The following is a 23,620-nucleotide window of genomic DNA, read 5'->3' on the forward strand; positions in this document are numbered from 1 at the left end:
TTTATAATTTTGTACTGTGTAACCTGTTATGCAACATTTAAGAAGATGTGCCTCCCATAAAGGGAAGATAGTTCATGTTGATATAAAAAGAAAATTTCCTGGGTGTTACTTCTTTTGCAGCCCGCGGACGTGCTGTGTTTTACCAGGGGGGAATGTGGCGCCCCTGAGGGTTCGACCGCCACAGGGATGCTGTACTTCTCTAATGGAGTGTAGTGTTCCTCCTCTGAGGTAAGAACAGTGTGATAGTCGTGACCGAACCTTTGCATCCAACACCACATTTCTCCACCAGAGGGGGGCTAGTATGCACTAGGTGCTGCCCTCCTGGTTACAGGGAGACTGGGGAACCAAGAGTTAGGGGAACCAGTTAGTGGGTGTGGGTGGAGGACTTACAAGTTAGTTACACTTTAATTTTCATATTTAATAGAAAGCCATCTTTGGTTTTGGTTCTTTGACTGCCTTCAATCGCTCTCCGACTATCTCTATGCTGTCAATTGCTGAGTGGACTGTGATCTCCCACCCTAACACGGATCCTATGTGGGCCCGCACCGGATGGAGACACAGCCCTTGTGCCCCGGCCTTGGGACGAGGGGTAGGTTGTAGACAAGGAATGTCTCAACCCGGTCAAGGACCAGGACTAAGAAGGCCTGGAGCTTAAGAGTGTGGCTCCACAGCAAATGGATCCCAGGCAGGATGCAGACAGAGAGGTGTACGCCACCTGTCCTCGCCATGCTGATATATTCAGAAGGAGTCCGGCTGCAAGAGGGGTACCGGCCCCCGACACCCGACCTTGTTACTCCACGTCCTGGATGGGAAAGCCCGGTGGGCCCTGAGGATCCCACCGGGTATCGGACGGAGCGGAGCTGCCACCCGTGCCCTTGTTCCGAGAGGAGCTCAGAGGGAGACCCGGCCTATCTGCACACACACGGACAGGAAAGGATTCGGTCTGTAGTTCAGGAACACTCTGGTGTAGGGTCCCGACTGAATGATGGACTTACTCGGAGGTTGTCGGACCCCCGTCTCAGGTGACCGCAGGACTCCGCAGGGAGCAGGGAGTCGCCTTTCTTCTGCCATCTCTAAAGTGAGTAAAGTCTTGGAAGTTCACCCCTATGGCCTCCTGACTGTTTATTCTGCGCCACACCGCGCGACGCGGAGCCCGTACTCCTCTACTACTACCCCCTCCATCCTGTCCCTCTGCCCTGAGGCCCTGCTCTGCCTGTGGGGAGTAGTAATAACTTTGGCCGCCATAACACCATGCCTCAGCAGACTGCAGCGGCGCTGGTGGCCTTCACCAGGTGCCACAGGTGGCGTACTCGTAAATCAGCCACTCAACCCGGACAAGCCCACACCATCCTTTTTTAACTGTGACTGCCCTGAGCACGGGTCGGGTCCGGGCCACGGCTGCACCCCATCTCTCCATCACAGGACAGGACTCCGAGTCCCCCATCTCCCAGGGTAAAGAAAAGGGCTTTTTCGAGTAACAGGCGTTTCTTACTTTTGAAACTGTAAAAATTCTTACTTGATTCATTCTCGTCTTCATAGCTGTAACTCACTATTTTCCCTCTCACTAAACCCGCCCTTTTTCAATCTATCCTGAATGCAGCAGGTAAGCTTATATTTCTGCCCAGCTGCTATTCTTATTCCTCCATCCTGTGCCAGCCATTGCACTGGTTGCCCAGTTGCTGCAAAATACAACATAGACTTATCACGCTCACCCACAAAGCTGTCCACAATTCGGCACTGCCCTACATCTCCTCCCTCAGCTCTGTCTACCACCCTACCCATTCTCTCCATTCTGTTAATGATCTAAGACTAACATCCTTTACAATTCGAACATCTCACTCCATCTCTAAGACCTTTCTCGTGCTGCACCAGTTCCCTGGCATGTTCTACCCAAAACAATCAGGGTAATTCCAAATATCCACAGTTTTATGCGTGCCCCAAAACACATTTTTAGGCAGGCCTATCATGTCACCTCATGTCACTATTCTAATTTTTCTCAGTTTTCCCTTCTTATACATTATTTCCTCACAATCTGGTGATTTCTATCATCTATTCCCACACACGTGATGCACTTTGGATCTGGACATGTACAGAAACTGGCTGGTGACCGATTCATGCAGCTTTACGTGAATACTTTTATTTATTATAAAAGGTATTTGAACCATACATACAAGCACTTTTTTAAATTTTGTATCACAATTATTTCCTCACAGATTGTAAGCTCTTGTGAGCAGGGCCTTCAGTCCCTTGTTTGAATTATGTGCTACTAATTATAAATGTTCATATATCCTTTCAATTGTGAAGAGCTGCAGAAAATGTTTTCGTTAAAAAGATAAAAATTAGTATTGAGAAGATTTGGAATGATTTCAACTTTTATTCCAATCGCAAGAATAAGAGCGAATTGCCGAAAAATTGGATCCATTCTTTCTCACTTGTGGTCTCTCCACCTGCTCTTTGCTTTAGTGATTGAGCATTTGGCTACTGTAATACACCGCGTGCAGAATTATTAGGCAAATGCGTATTTTGATCACATGATACTTTTTATACATGTTGTCCTACTCCAAGCTGCATAGGCTTGAGAGCCAACTACCAATTAAGTAAATCTGGTCATGTGCATCTCTGTAATGAGGAGGGGTTTTGTCTAATGACATCAACACCCTATATAAGGTGTGCTTAATTATTAGGCAACTTTCTTTCCTTTGGCAAAATGGGTCAGAAGAGAGATTTGACGGGCTCTGAAAAGTCCAAAATTGTGAGATGTCTTGCAGAGGGATGCAGCAGTCTTGAAATTTCCAAACTTTTGAAGCGTGATCACTGAACAATCAAGCGTTTCATGGCAAATAGCCAACAGGGTCGCAAGAAGCGTGTTGGCCAAAAAAGGCGCAAAAAACTGCCCATGAATTGAGGAAAATCAAGCGTGAAGCTGCCAAGATGCCATTTGCCACCAGTTTTGCCATATTTCAAAGCGGCAATGTTACTGGAGTATCAAAAAGCACAAGGTGTGCGATACTCAGGGACATGGCCAAGGTAAGGAAGGCTGAAAAACGACCACCTTTGAACAAGAAACATAAAATAAAACGTCAAGAATGGGCCAAGAAGTATCTTAAGACTGATTTTTCAAAGGTTTTATGGACTGATGAAATGAGAGTGACTCTTGATGGGCCAGATGGATGGGCCAGAGGCTGGATCAGTAAAGGGCAGAGAGCTCCACTCCGACTCAGACGCCAGCAAGGTGGAGGTGGGGTACTGGTATGGGCTGGTATCATCAAAGATAAACTTGTGGGACCTTTTCAGGTTGAGGATGGAGTGAAGCTCAACTCCCAGACCTACTGCCAGTTTCTAGAAGACAACTTCTTCAAGCAGTGGTACAGGAAGAAGTTGATATCGTTCAAGAAAAACATGATTGTCATGCAGGACAATGCTCCATCACATGCATCCAACTACTCCACAGCATGGCTGGCCAGTAAAGGTCTAAAAGAAGAAAAAATAATGACATGGCCCCCTTGTTCACCTGATCTGAACCCCATAGAGAACCTGTGGTCCATCATAAAATGTGAGATCTACAGGGAGGGAAAACAGTACACCTCTCGGAACAGTGTCTGGGAGGCTGTGGAGGCTGCTGCACGCAATGTTGATCGAAAACAGATCAAGCAACTGACAGAATCTATGGCTGGAAGGCTGTTGAGTGTCATCATAAAGAAAGGTGGCTTTATTCATCACTAATTTTTTTGGTTTTTGTTTTTGCATGTCAGAAATGTTTATTTCTAAATTTTGTGCACTGATATTGGTTTACCTGGTGAAAATAAACAAGTGACATGGGATTATAATTGGTTTTTATTAAGTTGCCTAATAATTCTGCACAGTAATAGTTACCTGCACAAACAGATATCCTCCTAAGATAGCCAAATCTAAAAAAAAAACACTCCAACTTCCAAAAATATTAAGCTTGGATATTTATGAGTCTTTTGGGTTGATTGAGAACATAGTTGTTGATCAATAATAAAAATAATCCTCTAAAATACAACTTGCCTAATAGTTCTGCACACAGTGTAAGGGAATACTGAAAGTATTTTCTTGCCTTCGTAATGAGGAGAGGAGAGGATAAAAATTGGAGTATGTGATAGGTTGCTGAGCATTATTACTCTGTGAGCACCATCTTCTTGGTAAAGTCCATAAAAATTAGCACTTAATAAAATGTCCCATACTTCTGCAACCTTATGTAGATGTTTAAAAAACAAAAATCAGAATACTCAGGGGAGCAGCAGGGGTGCAAATTTTATTTTAATTCTTTTCTGGACAGATTCTCAAAAAATCACGGACAGCAATCTCTTTTTACGGACACATTAGAAAACCATACTAAAGCATTAAGATTTTACATTATGTCTACAGCTCATAATTTTGATATGAAGACATTATCTTCATTCATTGTGAACTGTAAAAGAATAAAAATTACAATCATAATAATATGAGTTTATTCAGCTTCAAAAAAATCATGGACACATCAAATTTTTTTTTAGGGACAGGAAAAAAAAGTGCCCTATTTTTATGTACTATCCAGGAATTTCTGGATGGTTGGCAACCCTGGGGAGCAGCGCGAATAAAATGAGAGCAAGAATTGTTCACTTTTGACCTGTTGACAGGTCCTCTTTAAGCATTATATGTTGCCTATTAAAGAAGACGTTTCATTGGTATTTTAAACTGAGTACATCTTCCAATTTTCACTGCTTCACTGATTCTGGCACTGTTTTTTTTTTCTTCTGTGCTGCTCCGTTCCAAAGTTATACCCCCCGATAATAATTTTGCAAATTTTCTCTTCAACCAACTGGGTGTATATCGCAGAACTGCTCTATGGGGGTTTACTTTTTCTCCTTTGATGCTGACCAATCAAAAGATGGCCACGCCCACAGAGCAATTCTATGATATACTCCCAGTTGGCTGAAGGGAAAATTTTCACCATTATTACCAGGGGGCATAACTTTGGAATGGAGGGACACAGGAGAAAAAGAAAAACTGTCCCAGAATCAGTGGAGCAGCACCAAATGGAGGAGGTACTCATTTTAAATTTAAAAAATCCAGTGAAAGGTTCTCTTTAAAATCAATGGTGAACTGATGTGTTGGTTCGGTAGAGTCGAGACACTTTTTCTAAGTGAAATCTGCTCAGACTAATAATTGGGCACTCTGAATGGGGAACCCATCAAGTAACTTACAATTGTCTAACAGGATATGTGAAAATGAGTTTCATATTCTGTTATTTTTTTGTGTTCCTAAAAAATGTGGAATTGAAACTACTAACGGATGTTAACTAATGTAATGAACCTCTATTGGAAAGTTTATAAAAATAAGGTCTGCACCATGCCATTAGATCTCCTATTTGAATGGCTCTTGAAAAATTTCCACTCCTTTCATATATCACTGATATTAATGACAATATCTATGCGAGCAGCAGGACTGGTCAGGAAGGGTGATAATATTAGATATTACATGACAGAGAGGCTCTGACACCAGAGAAAGAACAGGCCAGCTTGTCCCCAGGAGAGAAACCGATCGGATAAAAACAAAGTGACAGACAGTTCAAAACAGAGAAACCATTTCTTTACGATCAAACCAGTCAATGTCTTGACATGTACGGCACCTCAGTATATTCCGATTTACCAGCAATTAATATATTAAACATGGAGCCTAAAGACATCCTCAGGGGGTCTGTTTTTAAAGGACTATATACTAAACTTTCCAGTAGACATATACAAAGTATTACACATTTACCTTTCAAGGACATGTTTTACAGATAAGACTCATGCAAGCTGAGGCAATGATTGTTACGGGAAGATCTATATACATTTTACTGCTAAATTGGCTTCCCGGTAAGAAAATCACAAACTTTCACAATGAACATGTCATCATGTCCCTTTGTAAAAGGACTAATACACAAACTGCTGACATAGTTTCTGAATAGGTGTATGGGGGAACCGGCCAACTGATGGTCAGAGAATGCCCATCTCACAAAGGCTTGGACTGGCCCACGGGATAACAGGAGAATCCTCCGGTGGGCCACCACCCTCTTATATGAGCAGTACTTGGCACAATATACCTGAATCACTATGTACAGACAAAGACAGCATCTTATTCATCTAACAATCTACCCAGTTCATTGTTATATACATTTGTGACTGAGGATAATGTCACATTTGTATGTAGCTGAAAAGTGGCGTCCTGGAGTTTATTACTGGTGTCCTCTTGGCTTTCCAGTCCGACATTGTTGCACATGTCCAATTCCGATTGCCGATCGTTTCTTTTTCCCAGAGATAAGCCGCCTGCCAATGTATCTCATAGAGAACACAGGAACAGTTGGCCAAACACCTCTTGTGTATGGGAGAGGAGGTTGAGATGGGTGTTGGCCAACGTATTGGCTGAACAATCGTTCGGCCGACTGCCATCTAATGTGTATGACCGGATTAAGGCTCCCGTTTGCATTTGATGTACCATTTAGGGTCCATCTTGGCAATATGAGCACTTTAAAATGTAAGAATAGTAAAGCATGCATCCAAATAACAGAAACTTTGGGTCTGTGCACATGGAGTGTGTGAGAATTCTTAAAAAAAAAAACAGCCTGAAATATGACTTCAGAAGTTCTTGAAAAACTCCCTCCTATTCATTTATATTGCGAAACCACTTTGCTGTTCATATGTTCAGCTTTCAAATGTTTTTTTTTTTCCACTTCAGGCTTTTAAAAATGCCTGATGGAAAAAAAGAAAGTGCATGTCACTTCCTCGAAGAGGCTCCAGAGGAGAACGTTCTAAACTAGGCCCTGTCCAATAAGATGTTTGTAAAAAAACGCGAGAGGGAAAAAAAAACTCTTTCAAAATACTTCAAAGCCTCTACAGGAAATGAAAAACTTTTTAAAAATGTCCCTAGGGCCTCCTTCACATGTACATGTTTGTGCTACATGTGGCATCCTTTTTTTTCACGGATACCACACGTACCCATTTTAACCGATGATGATCTGCACATGTCCATGTTTTCACACGGACTGTGTGTCTGTGTTAACCACATGAACACATGTCCTTTTTTTTCCGGCAGTACAGATGACAAGGGTTAACACAAGTCCATGGGTCCAAACCATAAACTTGGATGACACACTGATGGCACACTGATGAAACCGGTACTGTTTTTTCCGATACCGGTTTTATACGGACTTGTGAATGGGGCCTAGAATGGAGCGTTTTCTGAAACAGAATTCACTCTTTTTTGACCACCTAAAAAAAAAAACTCCACGTGCACACGGTCCTACAGAAGATCATGAATCCCAACAGCTTCAGTGAACTAAAATCACCAGCTTAAAAAATTATTATAAGATGTATCTTTATATGGTGTCTGGGAAAATGAGCAGAGGTCCCAGCTTCAGGACAGCCTAGTGACTCTACCCACTTGGTTCCGGCACCGTTATTCCGGCACCTACTCTTGCTGTCTGCTTCTTCCGTTAGGTTATATGTCGATTATCCTGACGAAAGTCATCGGCCATTGTGGCCACTTCAAGCCTAAAACTGTGAAGTCACTAGGAATGATGTGACTTTGGTGATATGACATCCGTACAGCCAATGGACTTGGGTTCCTCACTGTGGTCTCTACTTGTTTTTTTGATCCTTGTCCAGAAGTTTTGGAATCACTAAGTTACTCATTTAGATCGGCCCAAGAAATAGTTACTCTTACAAAATTTAGGGCTATGGTTTTTACCTTGTCTGTTGCTTTGGGGAATTTTTTAGCAATGCTTAAAGAAAAGAAACATTGGCAAGAAGACTCCCAACACTGGTTTCTTTAACAGGACACAGTAGCCCCCTCCCAGACTAACAGTCTCCTTCAGTCAGATAGATCCTACTGTGTACTAAAAAAGGGCAAATTTCCGAAACATCTGTCTATATAGAGGTGACTTGCCCGGCTAATAACCATGGTTATGTTGCAAGACTCGTTAAAGGGACTCTGTAACCAGGTTTCTGCTACCCCCTCTGAGAGCAGATATATCACTTTCTGGGCTGCTTGCTGCAGTTTTGATAAAATCACTGTTTTATCTGCTTCAGATCTAGCAGTCCTCTGAATGCTGAGCTCTGTATAACCCCACCCACACCCCTGATTGGCTGCTTTCTGTGAACACTGTAAATTGGCCTACGTAATAGCTATTTTTCAAAAGTAGCAATAGTGATGTTGTTTTTTTTCCCACCGAGAGACTGCTAATTGACATATTTTTGCTGTACTAATTTGTTCTATTACATAAACGAGAAAATATCAGAAGGGTTCAAAAAGGATAGAATAAACCTATAAGTCGAGATTTTATGCAACAATTTTCCATTGAAATATCACCCCAATCAGTGTTTATTTCAGCAGTAACAATGGCATGATGATATTTTTGTTTTTTCTTTCATTGCATTTATAAAACATCCCATAGGACATTCGGATTACCTATATAAAAAAACTACTGCAATTTAATGGTCATAACTGCACCTGTATAAAGTCATTAGTCAAGCTGGTTAAAACTGTACAATAAAAGTGAAATAAATGATATCCTTACTTCATCTCCAGGATTTCTTCAAGTTGTTTTCGGCGGTCTATCATCAAATTGTTCAGGTGTGCTTCCTTGTCAGCAAGTGATTGTTGAGTTGAGGAGAGACGAGCTTTGGTGGAATCCAGCTCCTGTCTTGTCTTTTCAAGAGCATTCATGAGATCATCCATCTAAAGAAAGAAAAAGTAATTAGATTTTTTTTTTTCCTTTGGCTATTACCAAAGAGATTTCCAATTAACCTTCTACATCAGAGCATACCTAAGAAAGCTGGACAGAATCGCTTAGAATTACCTTCAAAGGAGAAGAAGACTCTATAGCTGACCATCTCTCGGGACACTATTCATTGTAACTAGCCTTAAAGAGTTGATGAGCAGTGAATTAAGTAAAAACATTTGCATAAGTTTTCGCAATAAGTTTTTGAACTGAAACAACGTATATAGTTTAAGTTTTGCTTTAATTTACACTGAATAAAATTATAATGAACCGGCTTCATGGGAAACTCCAACGAGGAATGTTCATTTCTAAATTATATCGGTTCCAAAAAATACAATAAAAAGCAGCAACCATTGGTGATGTTCTGGTTTAGTGATTACTTCTGCTGCCATGAAACACCTACAAGTTTGAATATGACTGGCAAAATTACATTAGCATTTGCATTTTCTCATGGTTGCACCATAGCTTCATCAAGGATATTCAGCTACCTTCTGAATGTTAAAAAATATACTATTTAGCCTTCTGTAAATTTGGCCCATTAATTCATGTGGGCATGTCAAGGATAATTGTGTTGGCAATAAACTAGAGATTTCACATGGACACTTTTTGAATGACTTTTGTTCAACCCCTTGAGAAAGCAAAGGCGAAAAGTATGTTGGAGTCCTGGAGTTTTTATTTTTTGGTCATTTGGTCTTTTTACATATGGTATTTTACATTTGATATTTGTATTGAATTATTCTTATAGTATTTATGTATGCTATATTCTATATAACTAGTATGTGGATATATATATATATATATATATATATATATATCTTATTTGCATATCAATGTATTCTATTTACTTCTTTCAATACTATGTCTATATCTTTTATGTCTCGCTATATATCTTATACCCATATACTATGCTTTTCCAAGAACTTTCTTTTGTTTAGCGTTCCCAATGTTTTAAATGTTAATTTTTAATTATTATTATATATCCATAAAATTGTATTTGTACCTTTTGTCAGTGGTAATTAATTCTTTGAAGGCTTTTTTTTTTTAAATATGCTCTTAGTTGGTCTTTGAAGTTATGGCAAGGCAATAAATGAAAATATTAGCCAATATTGAGACTTTGGCCAGGCTTGTGCCCTTAGACTGTATGCTGAGCTAATGATTGGATACATATATCTTGTTTTGCAGGAATAATTAATGTATTGGTCCACCCAAAAGGGTCCAAAAAATTCAACATGTCTCAAAACATTTCAGATACCTGTCTACAGGGGTAACCAATGGCAGCAAGTAGTCAAAATCTGTTGTTCTGGGTGGATGAAAATTTGGTAGCAATCAAGGTATAAACTGGCTGTAAAGTTCTCTTCTAAGTGAATTGACCTGACTAATATATCTAGTATATAAGATAAGTTCTACGAGTCTCTCGATTAATTTGGAGTCAGTCTGAAAAACATGAAAAATGAATGATGCCAACATCAACTTTTTGGTGTGGAATGAAGAAACATGATTCAAATTCAATTGTTTGTGGTATGGATGTTTTCATTACTGACAAATTCTGCTTTCTAACATTAGGAATTAAAATTATAATTGAAATAAATGCATTTATGTTTCTAAGCGTTGACATATTCTGTAGTCTTGTAGGGACACATAGTGAATTTCACACTGAAGACAATGTCAGAAAAGAAAAAATCCCAATCCCTATCACTTTGATTTTGGAAATAAAAATGGTACAAACAGTGGAAATTTATGTGAACATGCCAACTTTATACATGTTTCCTTGGTTGGGAGTCAAATCAATTGCGAAGACCATTGTTGGAAATAAAGTTCATTTTTAAATCTTAATGTAAGAACCACCAATTATTTGCAGTAATGAAGATGAGCACGCATGTGTGATATTGTGTGTATGAGTATGACACTGTATTCCACAGCTACAACAATAAATCAACTATTGTCGAGCCTATGGTGTTCTGTCTTTTTCCACACAATAATCCACCCTAAGTATGCACAAAATATTAAATGGGTTTTCTGCACATTTATTAAACTATTCTGATAGTAGGGAATGTGATCAAATAAAAAGATAACCAATAATCATCTGTTATAAATCAACGCCACTCCAGCGCCGACACTCTGGTTGTCCCGTTTGGTCTTTGTTTACTGTGCTGCAGTGATGATGTGCTGTACATTTATGTGACTGCCGCAACCAATCACTGGCTTAAATGAAGATGAAGTTAATATATATCGCACAAGACCATTGTGACACGCAAGGTGAGGGAAAGACTAAGTGCACAACAACGGGAAGAGAGGGAGGAAGCCCAAACACTAGGGAAAGGGGGAGTGGACACCCCTAGGCAGATCTGACAACACCCTGGCTCCCCTAAAATCCCTAAAAAGGTTCCTCATCTATTGCCGAGCAGGAAACCTAATCCCTGACTGCCCCTAGCGATAGGCCCTAGATAGGCAGGGGACGGGGTGAGCACTAGTCAGCCCCCACTGCAATTAAAAACAAACAGATAAACAGACAAGGGAAACACTTAGCTTGAGAAGACACCAGAGAGATCACGCCAACTATCCTCCAAGGGAACACCAAGAAGACACTAGCCGATTACTAGTACTTCAAGCGTGGACAGAGGAAAATAGAGCTATCACCGGCGACTCTCTGGAGAGACTGAAGGTATTTAAACATCCAGCAAGGGTGTGTCAATTAACAGCAGAAGGGGGAGGTCACTGCTAGGTCCTAAAAGGAAAAGGATATCACTACACTACAGACATGAGAAGATCAAGGTGGTGCCTGCAAAGCCAAACGCAATGACCTTCTTCAGCTGGATCTAGGACGACCGTCTGTCACACCTGACACACCCATGACACATTGAGGCCGGTGATTGGCTGTAGCAGTTGAGTAGATGTAGGTGAAGTCATCACTGTCATGAAGTAAACAAAGACCAGAGGGGAACACAGGAGAATTGCAGTTGGACAAGAAGGGAATATACGAGTATTGTTTATTTTATTTTTATTTTACCACATTTATTGCTAGGATAATTTTTTTTAAGCTTCTGGAAAACAATATTTAACTCTTCTTTCCTTCTGTCTTTGAACCTTATATATTTTACATTCATAGTTAAGCAGTCGTAGTGTCTTCTTCAATCATTTGCGCTAATCTCCAAAAGAAACATACCCAAAAATTAGAAGAACATGTACATGACAGCCCACAAGCACAGCAAAGAAGTTCTCAATTATGTACTATTATACTTATACTAGATGGTGGCCCAATTCTAATGCATCGGGTATTCTAGAATATGTATGCGGCCGACCGGGCGCAATCAGCAAAGCGGTGTTAAAATTTGGCGCCTATATCGCAGATTGGTCACGGCCGGCGGTCGCAACTAATCAGCAGAGCATGGTTTAAAATTGGCGCCAATAATGCTGATTGGTTGCGGCCAGCGAACGCGACCAATCAGCAGAGCCTTGTTTAAATTTGGCACCAAAATTGCTGATTGGTCGGGGCTGGCAGCCGCGACCAATCAGCAGAGCGTTGGTTAAATTTGGTGCAAATGTGGCTGATTGGTCGCGTCTGGCGTCCGCGACCAATCAGCAGAGCGTTGTTTAAATGTGGCGCCAAAATCGCTGATTGGTCGCGGGCAGCGTCAGCGACCAATCAGCATAGTGTTGCTTAAATTTGGCGCCAATCTCGCTGATTGGTCGCGGCTGGCAACGGCGACCAATCAGCAGAGCACTGTTTAAATTTGGCGCCAATCTCGCTGAATGGTCGCGGCTGGAGACCACAACCAATCAGCATCGCGTTGTTTAAATTTGGCGCAAATCTCGCTGATTGGTCGTGTCTGGCATCCGCGACCAATCAGCACAGCAGTGTTTAAATATGGCGCACAAAACGGTGATTGGTCGCGGCTGCTATTTAAATGTGGCGGCCCCGACCAATCAGCACAGCGTTGTTTAAATTTTGCGCCAAGATCACTGATTGGTCGGGTGCGGAGACCGCGACCAATCAGCGAATCGTATTGGTGAGGATCGGGGAGCGGAATCGTATTAGTGAGGACCGGGGAGCGCCGCTGCCTGTGCGGCTACTTCCACTGCGATAAGCCGGGAGATGAGCGACTGCTCGCAGCAGAAGTATCCCGACCCGCAGCGCCGCTCCCCGGTCCTCCTTTGACACCTTAGCCGCTGATCTCCCAACAGTAGCCGCATGGTGTTACTAAGCTCCGTACATTTGTGTTCAAAATCGCTGATTGGTCGCGGGCGCTGGCCGCGACCAATCACCGATTTGGGTGCCACATTTAAATATCGGCCTCGACCAATCACCGATCTTGGCGCCACATTTAAACACCGCTGTGCTGATTGGTCACGGACGCTATTTAAATGTGGCGCCCAAATCGGTGATTGGTCGCGGGCAGCACAGTAGTGTTTAACTTTTGCGGCAAGATCAGTAATTGGTCGCGGGCCAAGACCGCAGCAGAAGTATCCCGACCCGCAGCGACGCTCCCCGGTCCTCCCTTGACACGCTAGCCGCTGATGTCCCCACAGTACCCGCATGGTGTTACAAAGGTCCGGATATTTGTGTTAAAAATCGCTGATTGGTCGCTGATTTGGCCGCCACATTTAAATATCGGCCGCGACCAATCACCGATCTTGGCGCCACATTTAAACACCGCTGTGCTGATTGGTCGCCAACGCTGGGCGCGACCAATCACCGATTTGGGCGCAACATTTAAATAGCGTCCGCTATTGGTCGCGGGCAGCGTCCGCGACCAATCAGCACAGCGGTGTTTAACTTTTGCGGTAAGATTAGTGATTGGTCGGGTCCGAAGACCGCGACCAATCATCGAATCGTCTTGGTGAGGACCGGGGAGCGGCGCTGCCTGTGCAGCTACTTCCGCAGCGAGAACCCGGGACATGAGCGGGCGCTCGCAGCAGAAGTATCCCGACCCGCAGCGCCGCTCCCCGGTCCTCCCTTCCGCATGGAGGTCAGCGGCGCCGGCGGTCGGGGTCCTTCCGCTGCTACCGGCCGGGAGATGAGCGCCTCGCGCCGCTCATCTCCCGGCTGCATCTCCGTCCCGCAGATGGGTCCGGCGGTTGAGGTCCTTCTGCTGGTACCGGCCGGGAGATGAGCGCCTCGCGCCGGTCATCTCCCAGCTGCATCGCCGCTGAACTCCGTCCCGCAGATGAGCCGCTAACGGCCGCCATCTTTTTTCAGAAATCCCGCGGCGCTGATTGGCCGCTGCCGGACCAATGAGCGACGCGGGATTTCCAGGACAGACAGACAGACAGACAGAAAGACAGACAGACGGGATAAGACGATTACATATATAGATTAAATGCATATTTTGAAACAGTCATTACAACACAACATCTTGCCGGATAGAGGCAACTGTGTGAAAGTAAGGAACTAAACTGAAAAGGACTGTCATAAAATCCCAAGTGGTTAGCACTGTTGCTTTGCAGCATTCCAGTCTAAACATGGGCAAGATCACTACAAGATATCTGTATAGCTCGCCATACAAGTTAGATGGCTGTTGGCTGAACAATGGTTTGGTCGATGGTTCAGCCGGCAGCCACCTAGGTGTGTTCTCTCATATACAGGAGCGCTTGTTTGGCCAAGCGCCCCAATGTTCTCCATTTGAAAGTTGCTTCCAGATATGTGTGGTGGCGACTTATCTCTGGTAGAACAAAAGGATCGGCAGTCTGAAATTGGACACGCTGGTTCCTTATCTTTCTCGACAATCAATTGTTTGTGGCCTCCATACACATTAGACTGTTGGTGGAACCCAACGATACCATATGTTTGGATGACATTATTCTGATGACCATGATGAAACTTTGTCCTTCCTGTGCTTGTTTGGATTTCCTACAGTTAATCTTGTCTCCTCCCAAAAAACAAAAACAATATTGTAATAATAAAAATGTATTTCTATAGCGCCAACATATTCTGCGGCACTTTACAATTTAGAGGGGACATGTACAAACAATGTAGACATTACAAATTTACACATGATTCAGCAACACCAAGATGAGTGATGGTCCTGCTCGAAAGCTTACAATCTACAAGGAAATAGGGCAGACATAACAGGTAAAATAGTACTTGTATTGTAGGGTCTAGCCTTCAATATAATAAATAGGAGCATTCAAATAACGCTGCATGAGCCGGTCATCAGCCAGTATCTCTATTTGTAGATTCAAAGTGCTACTGAGTACATGAAGGATGAGGAAACAAATGATAGGAGAGAAATTAGAAAGGAAAAACAGGGAATAGTTTGATTACTGAGGTGAGTTGATAGGCCAGTATAAAGAGGGGTGTTTTTAGAGCACACTTAAAATTGGGGATTCCGAGAATCAATTGGATTGTCTTGGGTAGATCAATCCAGAGAACTGGTGCAGCACAAGAGAAGACTTGGAGACGGGAGTGGGAGGATCGCATTGAAGAGTATGTTAGTCTTGGGTCATTAGTGGACCAGAGAGTACGAGTAGGGTGATAGACAGAGATCAGTTAATTGTATTAGAGCACAAAGGAAAGGCATTCGATAAGATCACACACACGGCAACATAGGGGTTCACAATTATGTATTTTCATACTCAGTTTCATGCTCAGAATAAATGTCTTTATGAAAGAATATCTTTTAAGATGTCTTAAACTGGAAAGATGTTATATATAACTGCAGCCAATATTTGGACCTAACCAATTGGAGGGTTGAAAAAAAAATCATGGAAAAAAGTGTTCGGAGTGTAAAGCCTTTTACAAACGCTTTGTTGTAGAACCCACATCCCTGTAAAATGCTCCGTGTAAGTGTTAAGTAAACACACTTAAGAAAGTGAGGTCTTTCGATCATTATGTTTTCTTTCAAAATCACGGGACGACTCAATGATTATTTTAAAAACAGAGATAAGAGGCCTTGAAATTATGGATCATTTTATAAAGTTTCCTTTTTTGAACTTTACAGACGCAGCTAGAATATTTTTATTTGAACAGCTAACAAAAGAGATGGGTTTATAAGCCAGCTGTGACATACCAGACATCTCAGCTGGGGCGTTTTACGAGAAGAGACCAGAAAGTGTTAACTTTTTAAGTTGCGAAATCTGTACATGGTTACAATAGAATTTTTGCTTTAATTTCTGCTCTCTTCGGAGCAGTAGCAGAACATCTTCATTCAAATTAATCACATTGACCACACACTGTGATTTTTATTACTTTAACTATCACCCATCAATAAGACAGTAAGAGTTACCATTACAGGGGTCTCTTTAACTAGGGGTCTTGGACCTTGCTATATTATAACTCCATATAGTCTCTAAGCAACACATAGAATTGTATGTGGCAGACTCTATATTACAGAGGTATTCTCGTCTAGGTACAGTATGTCTATAGGAGAATAATGCAGTGCCATATGGAGGCACAATAGAGTGCCGAGCTCGTCATCCTATAAAGCCCCAAGGATGCTGTACAGTCCATGCTCAACCCCATGGATCATTAGAAAAGGACCACAAGGTGTGGTAAAGACTAAGTGCAACACAAAGGGAAGAGGGGGAGGAAGCCCAAACACTAGGGAAAGGTGGAGTAGAGACCCCTAGGCAGATCTAATATCACCCTGCCTACCCTACCATCCCTATATAGGTTCCACATCTATCACCGAGCAGGACCCTAAACCCTGTATGTCCCTAAAGCTTGGCCCCAGATAGGGAGGGAAAAAGGTGAGCACTGGTCAGGCCCCACTACAAATTAAAGACAACAAGGTAGAAAAACAAAGGGGATAAACTTAGCTTGAGCAGACACCAGAGGGGAAATGCCAACTGTCCTCCAAGGGCACCAGAGAAGAAGTCAGCCAACAGATAGTGCGCCAAGCATGCACAAAGGTACATAGAAGTATCACCGGCAATTGCCTGGTGCAAATCGAGAGTTTTTAAATCCCATGCAAGGATGTGTCAAACAGCAGCAGAAGGAAGGTCGCCGCTGGGTCTTAAAGGAAGAAGGATTAAGAAGGTGTCTGCAATGCTAAGCTCAGTGACCTTCTACAGCCAGATCCAGAGCGACTGTCTATTACACCTGACACACCCGTGATAATCCACCATTCACAAAAGCTCACATCCTCCCCCTCACTGCACAATGACCTCTGCACAGATCACTGAGCAAGCTTAGAAAATTTTCCCTGAAAGTCAAGTGAAATTCTCTGGCATGTTTGATAATGATTTTTCTGGGAATGTCCCACAAACCAGAATGCAAAGATGGGAGATTTACACAACCACGCTGAGTAGTGGTCATTTTGGGGACATTCATGGGTGATCCTAGGGGGATGAGGCTTTAATGTCCAGAATCAATATTGGTTACAGCCATGTGGCTACTGCAAAGCATATTTATAAATACTGTTAACAGCAGCTAAGGCAAGATGGCTGATGTTCTAATCATGTACAGAAAATTGAATAAAAAAAAATCTACCATCAGAAAATAAAAACAGATTAGAAAAAAAGAAGTGTAAGTGATTTTGTATGAAAAAGAAAGAACATCAATACCGTCTTAGATTGTGAGGCTGATGTGAGTGATTGCAGTCTCTGTAGAACACTGAGGTATAAGTTAGTGGTCTGCATTCAGTTTTTCAGTCTGTCTGAAATAAATATTTCCTCCAAAACAATTGATATTTTTCAATTTTTTTTTCATAATATTTAATAACAATGAAATGCTAATGTGTCATTCTCAAACTTAACATTTATAGAGCAAGATTCCCTAGTAGAAGCAGTGTGTATTTGCATTTACTACATATCAGCGAATCTAATTCAAATCAAGTCAAATTTTTTAACGTTTTTAAATCCTTGTGAATTAAAAAAAAAATTGGTATTCGATTCATGGGAACTGCTAAAAAAAATGCTTGCCGACTTTACACCATGCAGAATATTAAGTCAGTCACAGAAGGTTTACATGACCTCAGGCATGACTGCCTGGGATTTCCCATAATGACTTGCAGCTATCACATCACATAGTATAGTGCCAATCAGGAGGGACTATCATAGCCTATATAAAATCCTAAGGAGGGAATGCAGTAGCTATTTATGGGTGATTTAAGAGCGAGAGAATGTCAAAGCTCTCAGATCAGCAATAGAAATAGGAGAAAGCCTTAAAGCATTGGACAAATACTTCAGACATAATGTCTTGAACAAAAGAAGATGAGAATAATAGCTGTGACTTATGCAAAGATAGAGGGAGAAAGAGATAGGAGAGGTGCCAGCAGCAGTGCCAGACTGAGTGTGATTGATTAGTGATATGATCTAGCTGTGATCTGTCTTGCTGTATTTGAATTATAATTGCACATTTTCTTCTTTATTCATAATGTACTAGAAAGCAGCAACAAGGCAGCACAACATTTTTTAGAGAAAAAAAAATCTGAAATCAGGGTAAGTCAGAAATAGGGTGGGTGCTTGCTTGTCAAAAGTGACTGTCCCACATTTTTGAGTTTCTTGTACAATTATTTTTGTGAAGGGGGTAATAATTGTTTTTTTTTTGCCAATCCAAAAGAAAATTCCCAGGATCCAGAAATTTAATTAAAGCGGTCTACGTCACAAAGTGTGCATGTTCCAAGCACTTTTTTTTGCACATCTGTTTTACTAGTAAAATTTTACAGGTGTACACGCCTCACCAATACAGTACCCTGTTGCAGGTGCTGATTTTTTTTTTTTTAACATGCACCTACACAGCATTTCGTATTATGTGATTTATGGGTTGAATATTCTTAAAAAAAAATAGAAAAAAAAAGTTTATAAGATGAAAAGTGACATTTAACTGTCCATGTCTGTTTTTGCACACCTTATTTATTAGTCCAATTTGACCTCAGTACAAACCGCACATATAATGCAACCTTCTGCCATATTTTTCTTTCTGAATATTTATTTACTGAAATATCTTGTTATGTCTTTTTGGCAATGGTTTAATATTTGGGGTTGAAAGGATTATCAAAAGTTAATTATTATGTTCTACAAAAAATATGGAAAAATAAAACGTAGCAATGGATTGGGTAGTGTAAAAGAAGCAAAAAAACATACCATTGTTAAGAATGTGGGAGGAACTAGCAGTAGAAGAAACTTTACCACCACCACTGGCACCAGTCACTACTATACTACCATACTACCATTACCACAATTCACCTCCTTTACTTCAAGCATGCCTATTAGTGTTGAAGAAATGGAGGGCATAATGGTATATATAGCACATGGCGTATCTCAGCAGGATGATGTTACCTCTCACAATGACAGAGTCATCAGTTTCAGTCAATTTCCTGCACATTATAGTCTGTCAATTACAAATGATTACAAGGGATAATTTTTGGACCGTTTTTTAATTGAAAAACATTACAAGTCTGTCACTGTGCTGTGTTATTAAATGGACTGTTGGTTAGTTACTACTGGTGAGGTCAATCTGACAATACTAAGTTTCAGTGGTGAGGTCAATCTGACATTACCAAGGCTGTGTTTGTATTAAAGAGCATAAAAAGAGGTTTAGGAGACCTCAGTGTTTTACACGTCTTTTAAAAACAACTGAAGGCTTTGCAGTACTACGATTCACGGCAAATCTTTTTGCTGCAAATCGCGTTTTTGGAAAAAATTAACAAGCCTGGTGAATTTGAATTTCCAAAAATGTGATCATCTTTAGCATCTACAAAATGACCCACTTAATCAACTATGGCAGGGTAAGGCCCATATGTAAGTCGTCTTAGCCTTTCTGATTGAAAATGCTATGAGTACTTTGCCTGTAAAGCCAGGAACTTTATGGCCTCCAAAATAAACTCTTCACTGGATTTTTTCGTGACAAGTGCACCCACCAGCACCTTGTTTTCCTTTTAACATAATTCCATATATACCAATTCTCCAGGAATGTCTATTAAAGGGGTTGTCCTGTCAAAAGCGATAAGTCTGGAGTCACTCTGTGACCGGACAACCCCTTTAAGCCGTCGGAAAAATGAGAAACTTCTTGGACACCTAGTGGACATGGCAAATCACCCAGGTATGGAAGCGTTTAGAAAGTTCCAGGACTGCCAGATTGCATTATGTGCGTGGTGCTGGATGCTTGAACATTAGACTACACTCCAGCATCCTTACATACATTCATGGGAAAAGAAACAGGGGAGTAGAAGGTGCATGGCCTGTAAATATATAGGACATGGTTATTGTAAAGATTAAGGCAGAGCACTTAACATGCAATATCCCCCCCAAAACTGCTTGAAAAAATTGACAAGTATGCAGACAGTGATGTAAAAGCTAGACCTTTAATTTTAAAGCCTATCAGTTATTAAATATAATTTGTCAGCATAAAATGACTGCTCAAACCAAGCACAGCTGCTCAGTGCAACCTTGGCATGGCCAAACAGTTCAGTGCACCTTCCCACCTACTTGTTTTCCAGCCCCTCTCTGGCTCTTGTTAAGTCAGAGCTGTAAATCAAAGAAGAGGAAGGCAGAGATAGCTGCAAAACAAGTAGGTGTGAAGATGATCTGAACTGTTTGGCCACACCAAGGGTGCATCGAGCACCTGTGCTTGGTTTGAACAGTCAGTTTGTATTAACAGGCTCTTTAAAGACTACAGAATGTCCCAGCTGAGGTCTTCTAGAATACTAAAGAGTGTTCAGAACCACAAGCACATACAGCCCTCCCTAAATCCTGCCATTAAAATTGATTTACTTACCTTTACTTCCCAGAAATTACCTAGACAAATAGGAGACATGGTGTATATTATAGCACTGCGGTATAATGGATCCTTATGCGCAGAATTACTGGTCTCCTTATCTCTCCACTACTGCTAATCACACACAGAACTATGGTCTATAGCCCAGAGGGAAGAGTTCTGTGATGTACGCCGTACGCTTATGAAATACAGATGTCAGATATAAAGCATTAGAGTCTATGTAAATGATAAAGACTCCAGTCTACAGTAATTGGGCACAACCGGACTCTGCGGCTGTCAGATAAAAGCCTTTGCATCTCTTTTTCTCTTTCTGCTCTTCTGGTATCTGTACAGATTATGTGGAAGATCCGCTGATTATCCTTGCCTTACAGTGACACCTTTTGGAACTAGAGGAAATCGTACAATAGTGGAATAAGATCTGACGTTCGGATAGGACTTTTTATGCCCAACCCTGCAATATTCACTTACTTTTCATAATAAAGCGACAGACAAAACTTTTATCTCAAGGTCACAGGAAAGGTTAAATTAGTTTGGGCAGATAATTAGCAGCAAAGGTATCTTGGAGGGGCTAATCTCCTTCAGTATCCATAGTAAACTGATTATAGGGTTACTTTCTGCTTTCAACCCTGACAATCAGCAGTAATCTGGAAGAGAACCTGGTTCTAAGTGGTCATTTACTCACCACCACAGGGAAAACTATGTTGACAAAAAGTCTTTTTCAGGTGGATTTCATCCAGATTTCCCCTGAAAAAGCGGCCCACAAAATGAACGTCAAAAAAGTGCATCTTATGTCACTTGTCAGGGTTCAGAACCACTTGGAAGCCACCTACTCTCTACATTATAATTCACAAAGACATAAAGGAGAAATTGGAGAAACCATAAACCACCAATATAATTAATTAAAAAAATATATTTATTAGAAAAATTCATTTTTAAAATTGATTACCATACAATACAATAATATGTCAAATAAGGAGGAAAGGATCTGGAGAGCCACCAAGTAAATCCAAACAAATTAAGCAGTAAGTAATATGTATTACATTTATGTAGCCAGTTTTTAAATATCATATAAATTAAAGGGCCAGATGGCCGTAAGCATAGAGAGAAACAAGAGACTGGCCTACAAATGATGTCGCTTACCCATGGTCAGGGAGGATTTAGTTGAGCCCACCAGCACTACCCCGATGCGCGTTTTGTGTGTAGCTTTATCAAGGGGAGGTGTCAGTATAATTCACAAAATAGAGTGAAAGATGAGAATGGTAGAGCCGCCACAAGAACAATGTCAAAACAACTGTACACATAGGGGGCGATTCATTAAGGTGCTTACACCAGAAATCTGATGTAAACATCATAATAAGTCACAACATTCGGTGGCAAAAAATATTGTGACTTTTGGCATATACACGCCAGTCCTGGACAGCTATGCAAATATAAGTGTAGCGTGGGTGGGACATGGGTGAGATTGGGTGTGTTCATGCCCACCTGTTGAATTCATCATAAGTTATGCCACTGTAGTGAGCTGGCAGGCTCTGGCTGTTCTGTGATAATTGAGATAGAGCCTGTGACAGAAATGATAACGCAGGATGGTGTTGCCACCTTGTGGCCAGAGGTTGCACCTGCGCAGGATGTGATGAGAGAGAAAAAGACTGAGTCTCCTGGGTCCCTCCCTGGAGAGTCACGTGAACAAAGTGAAAAAGAAAGCAAAGCGCGCGAAGAGTCTGAGGTGGTCTGTGAAAGGAACCAGGACGGTGTGCAGGTCCTCGTGTGTGCCGTAGAGGATACTCTCAACGTGGTTTCTGTTATCTGACACCTTATCCTCAGAGTTTTCCCCAGCTTCCGCACTGCTGAAGGATTCAGCTGTTACACTCCCCGCTACTGGAGTGTGAACCACATAAGGGAATCCACAAGAGCTGTAAGCGGGACCTCTGGCGAGAGGCCGAAGTATTCCTTCCTTTCAGCGAAGTCTGCTGTTCCTTTTTTCTTCGGCTGGGACGCCTTCCTGCAAAGACAGACAGGCCTGCGACGGGGGACACATCCTTCTGGAGTAAAGGACTGGTAACGTGTGAGTAGGGACAGTGAGGGTCAGCTTATAAGTACACGTTATTGCTGTGAACATTTACGGTTGTCATTTATTGTGTTCTGCTGTGTTAAAAATGTATACAAGTAAAGATACGGTTATCAAGGTAGAGTCTGTGTGTGGGGATCTTGCTGGGCCAGATCATGGATATCAACGCGCGGCCTTGCCCGCGGTCACTTCATCTGGCGTAGTCGGCAGGATCTGTGACCAGCAAGATTCCCACCCAGGCCACGTGCACAGTCAGAAAGCCCCGCCGGTGTCTATTGTGAATCAGGTCAGGAAATTTGGCGGACGAAACTACCCTGTACCAGAGTGGGCGGAACAAGTCCGGATACTGGGGGAAATGTATAATATTGACCCTAAGACCTTGGCAGAAATGGCGGTACTGACGCTAGAGGGGGAGGCATGGACGACAGTCAGACTGGAGACGGTCAGGGGCCAGCGTACAGTGGATGATTTGGTGCGGGTGCTGGAGAACACCTATGGGCCGATCACATACCCGGGAACACTATGACACATGTTCTTTAGACGGATGCAGCTTGAATGGGAGGATATTCCCCAATATGCGAACGCCCTTCAGGTACTCCTTGAACAAGCCTGTGGAAAAGGGGAACAACTAGCTGGTATGGCTCCTCGTGACCTGGTACTGAGAGACCAATTTGTAATAGGACTGAGAGACCAGTATCTTAACCGCACGTTACAGGACTTGATCCGGATGACGCCGACTCTTACTTTTGCTGAAGTCAAACAGGAAGCCATAGAACGTTCAAGGGGACCCGTCATGGATGTATGGAATCAAGAAGTCCAGGACCACCCCTTACCATCCACAAGGGAATGGCGTGTGTGAACGCTTTAACCAGACCCTCTTACAATTGATCCGGACACTGGCTGAAGACAAAAAGCCCGACTGACCTCGATTCCTCTCAGAACTGCTGTGGGCCTATAATAATCAAGTCCATTCCGTCACCGGATACACCCCATACACCCTTCTCTTTGGCCGTCCAGGCAAAGACATCCATGAGTTGCAACTGTCTAACTCCGAAGAAGATACCTGTGGTACCTATCCTTCCTGGCTACAAACACACCGCCAGAGAATGGAGACTGTCTACCGGCTAGTAGGCCG

At 42.1% G+C, this 23,620-nt stretch overlaps 1 protein-coding gene across 7 annotated transcripts in view; it reads right to left on the reverse strand.

Annotated features, from left to right (window-relative positions):
- Positions 1-23,620, reverse strand: part of ERC2 (ELKS/RAB6-interacting/CAST family member 2) — a 1,561,275-nt gene that overhangs the window by 780,165 nt on the left and 757,490 nt on the right. For all 7 annotated transcript variants that reach the window (XM_073644598.1, XM_073644595.1, XM_073644592.1 and 4 more), the window contains one exon: positions 8,561-8,721. In XM_073644598.1, coding sequence (XP_073500699.1) covers positions 8,561-8,721 — 161 coding nt within the window. The remainder of the gene's footprint in view (positions 1-8,560; positions 8,722-23,620) is intronic.

Source organism: Phyllobates terribilis, unplaced genomic scaffold (genome assembly GCF_046119375.1).
Source record: "Phyllobates terribilis strain yellow unplaced genomic scaffold, ASM4611937v1 Scaffold_8__6_contigs__length_399053987, whole genome shotgun sequence".
Taxonomy (NCBI): domain Eukaryota; kingdom Metazoa; phylum Chordata; class Amphibia; order Anura; family Dendrobatidae; genus Phyllobates; species Phyllobates terribilis.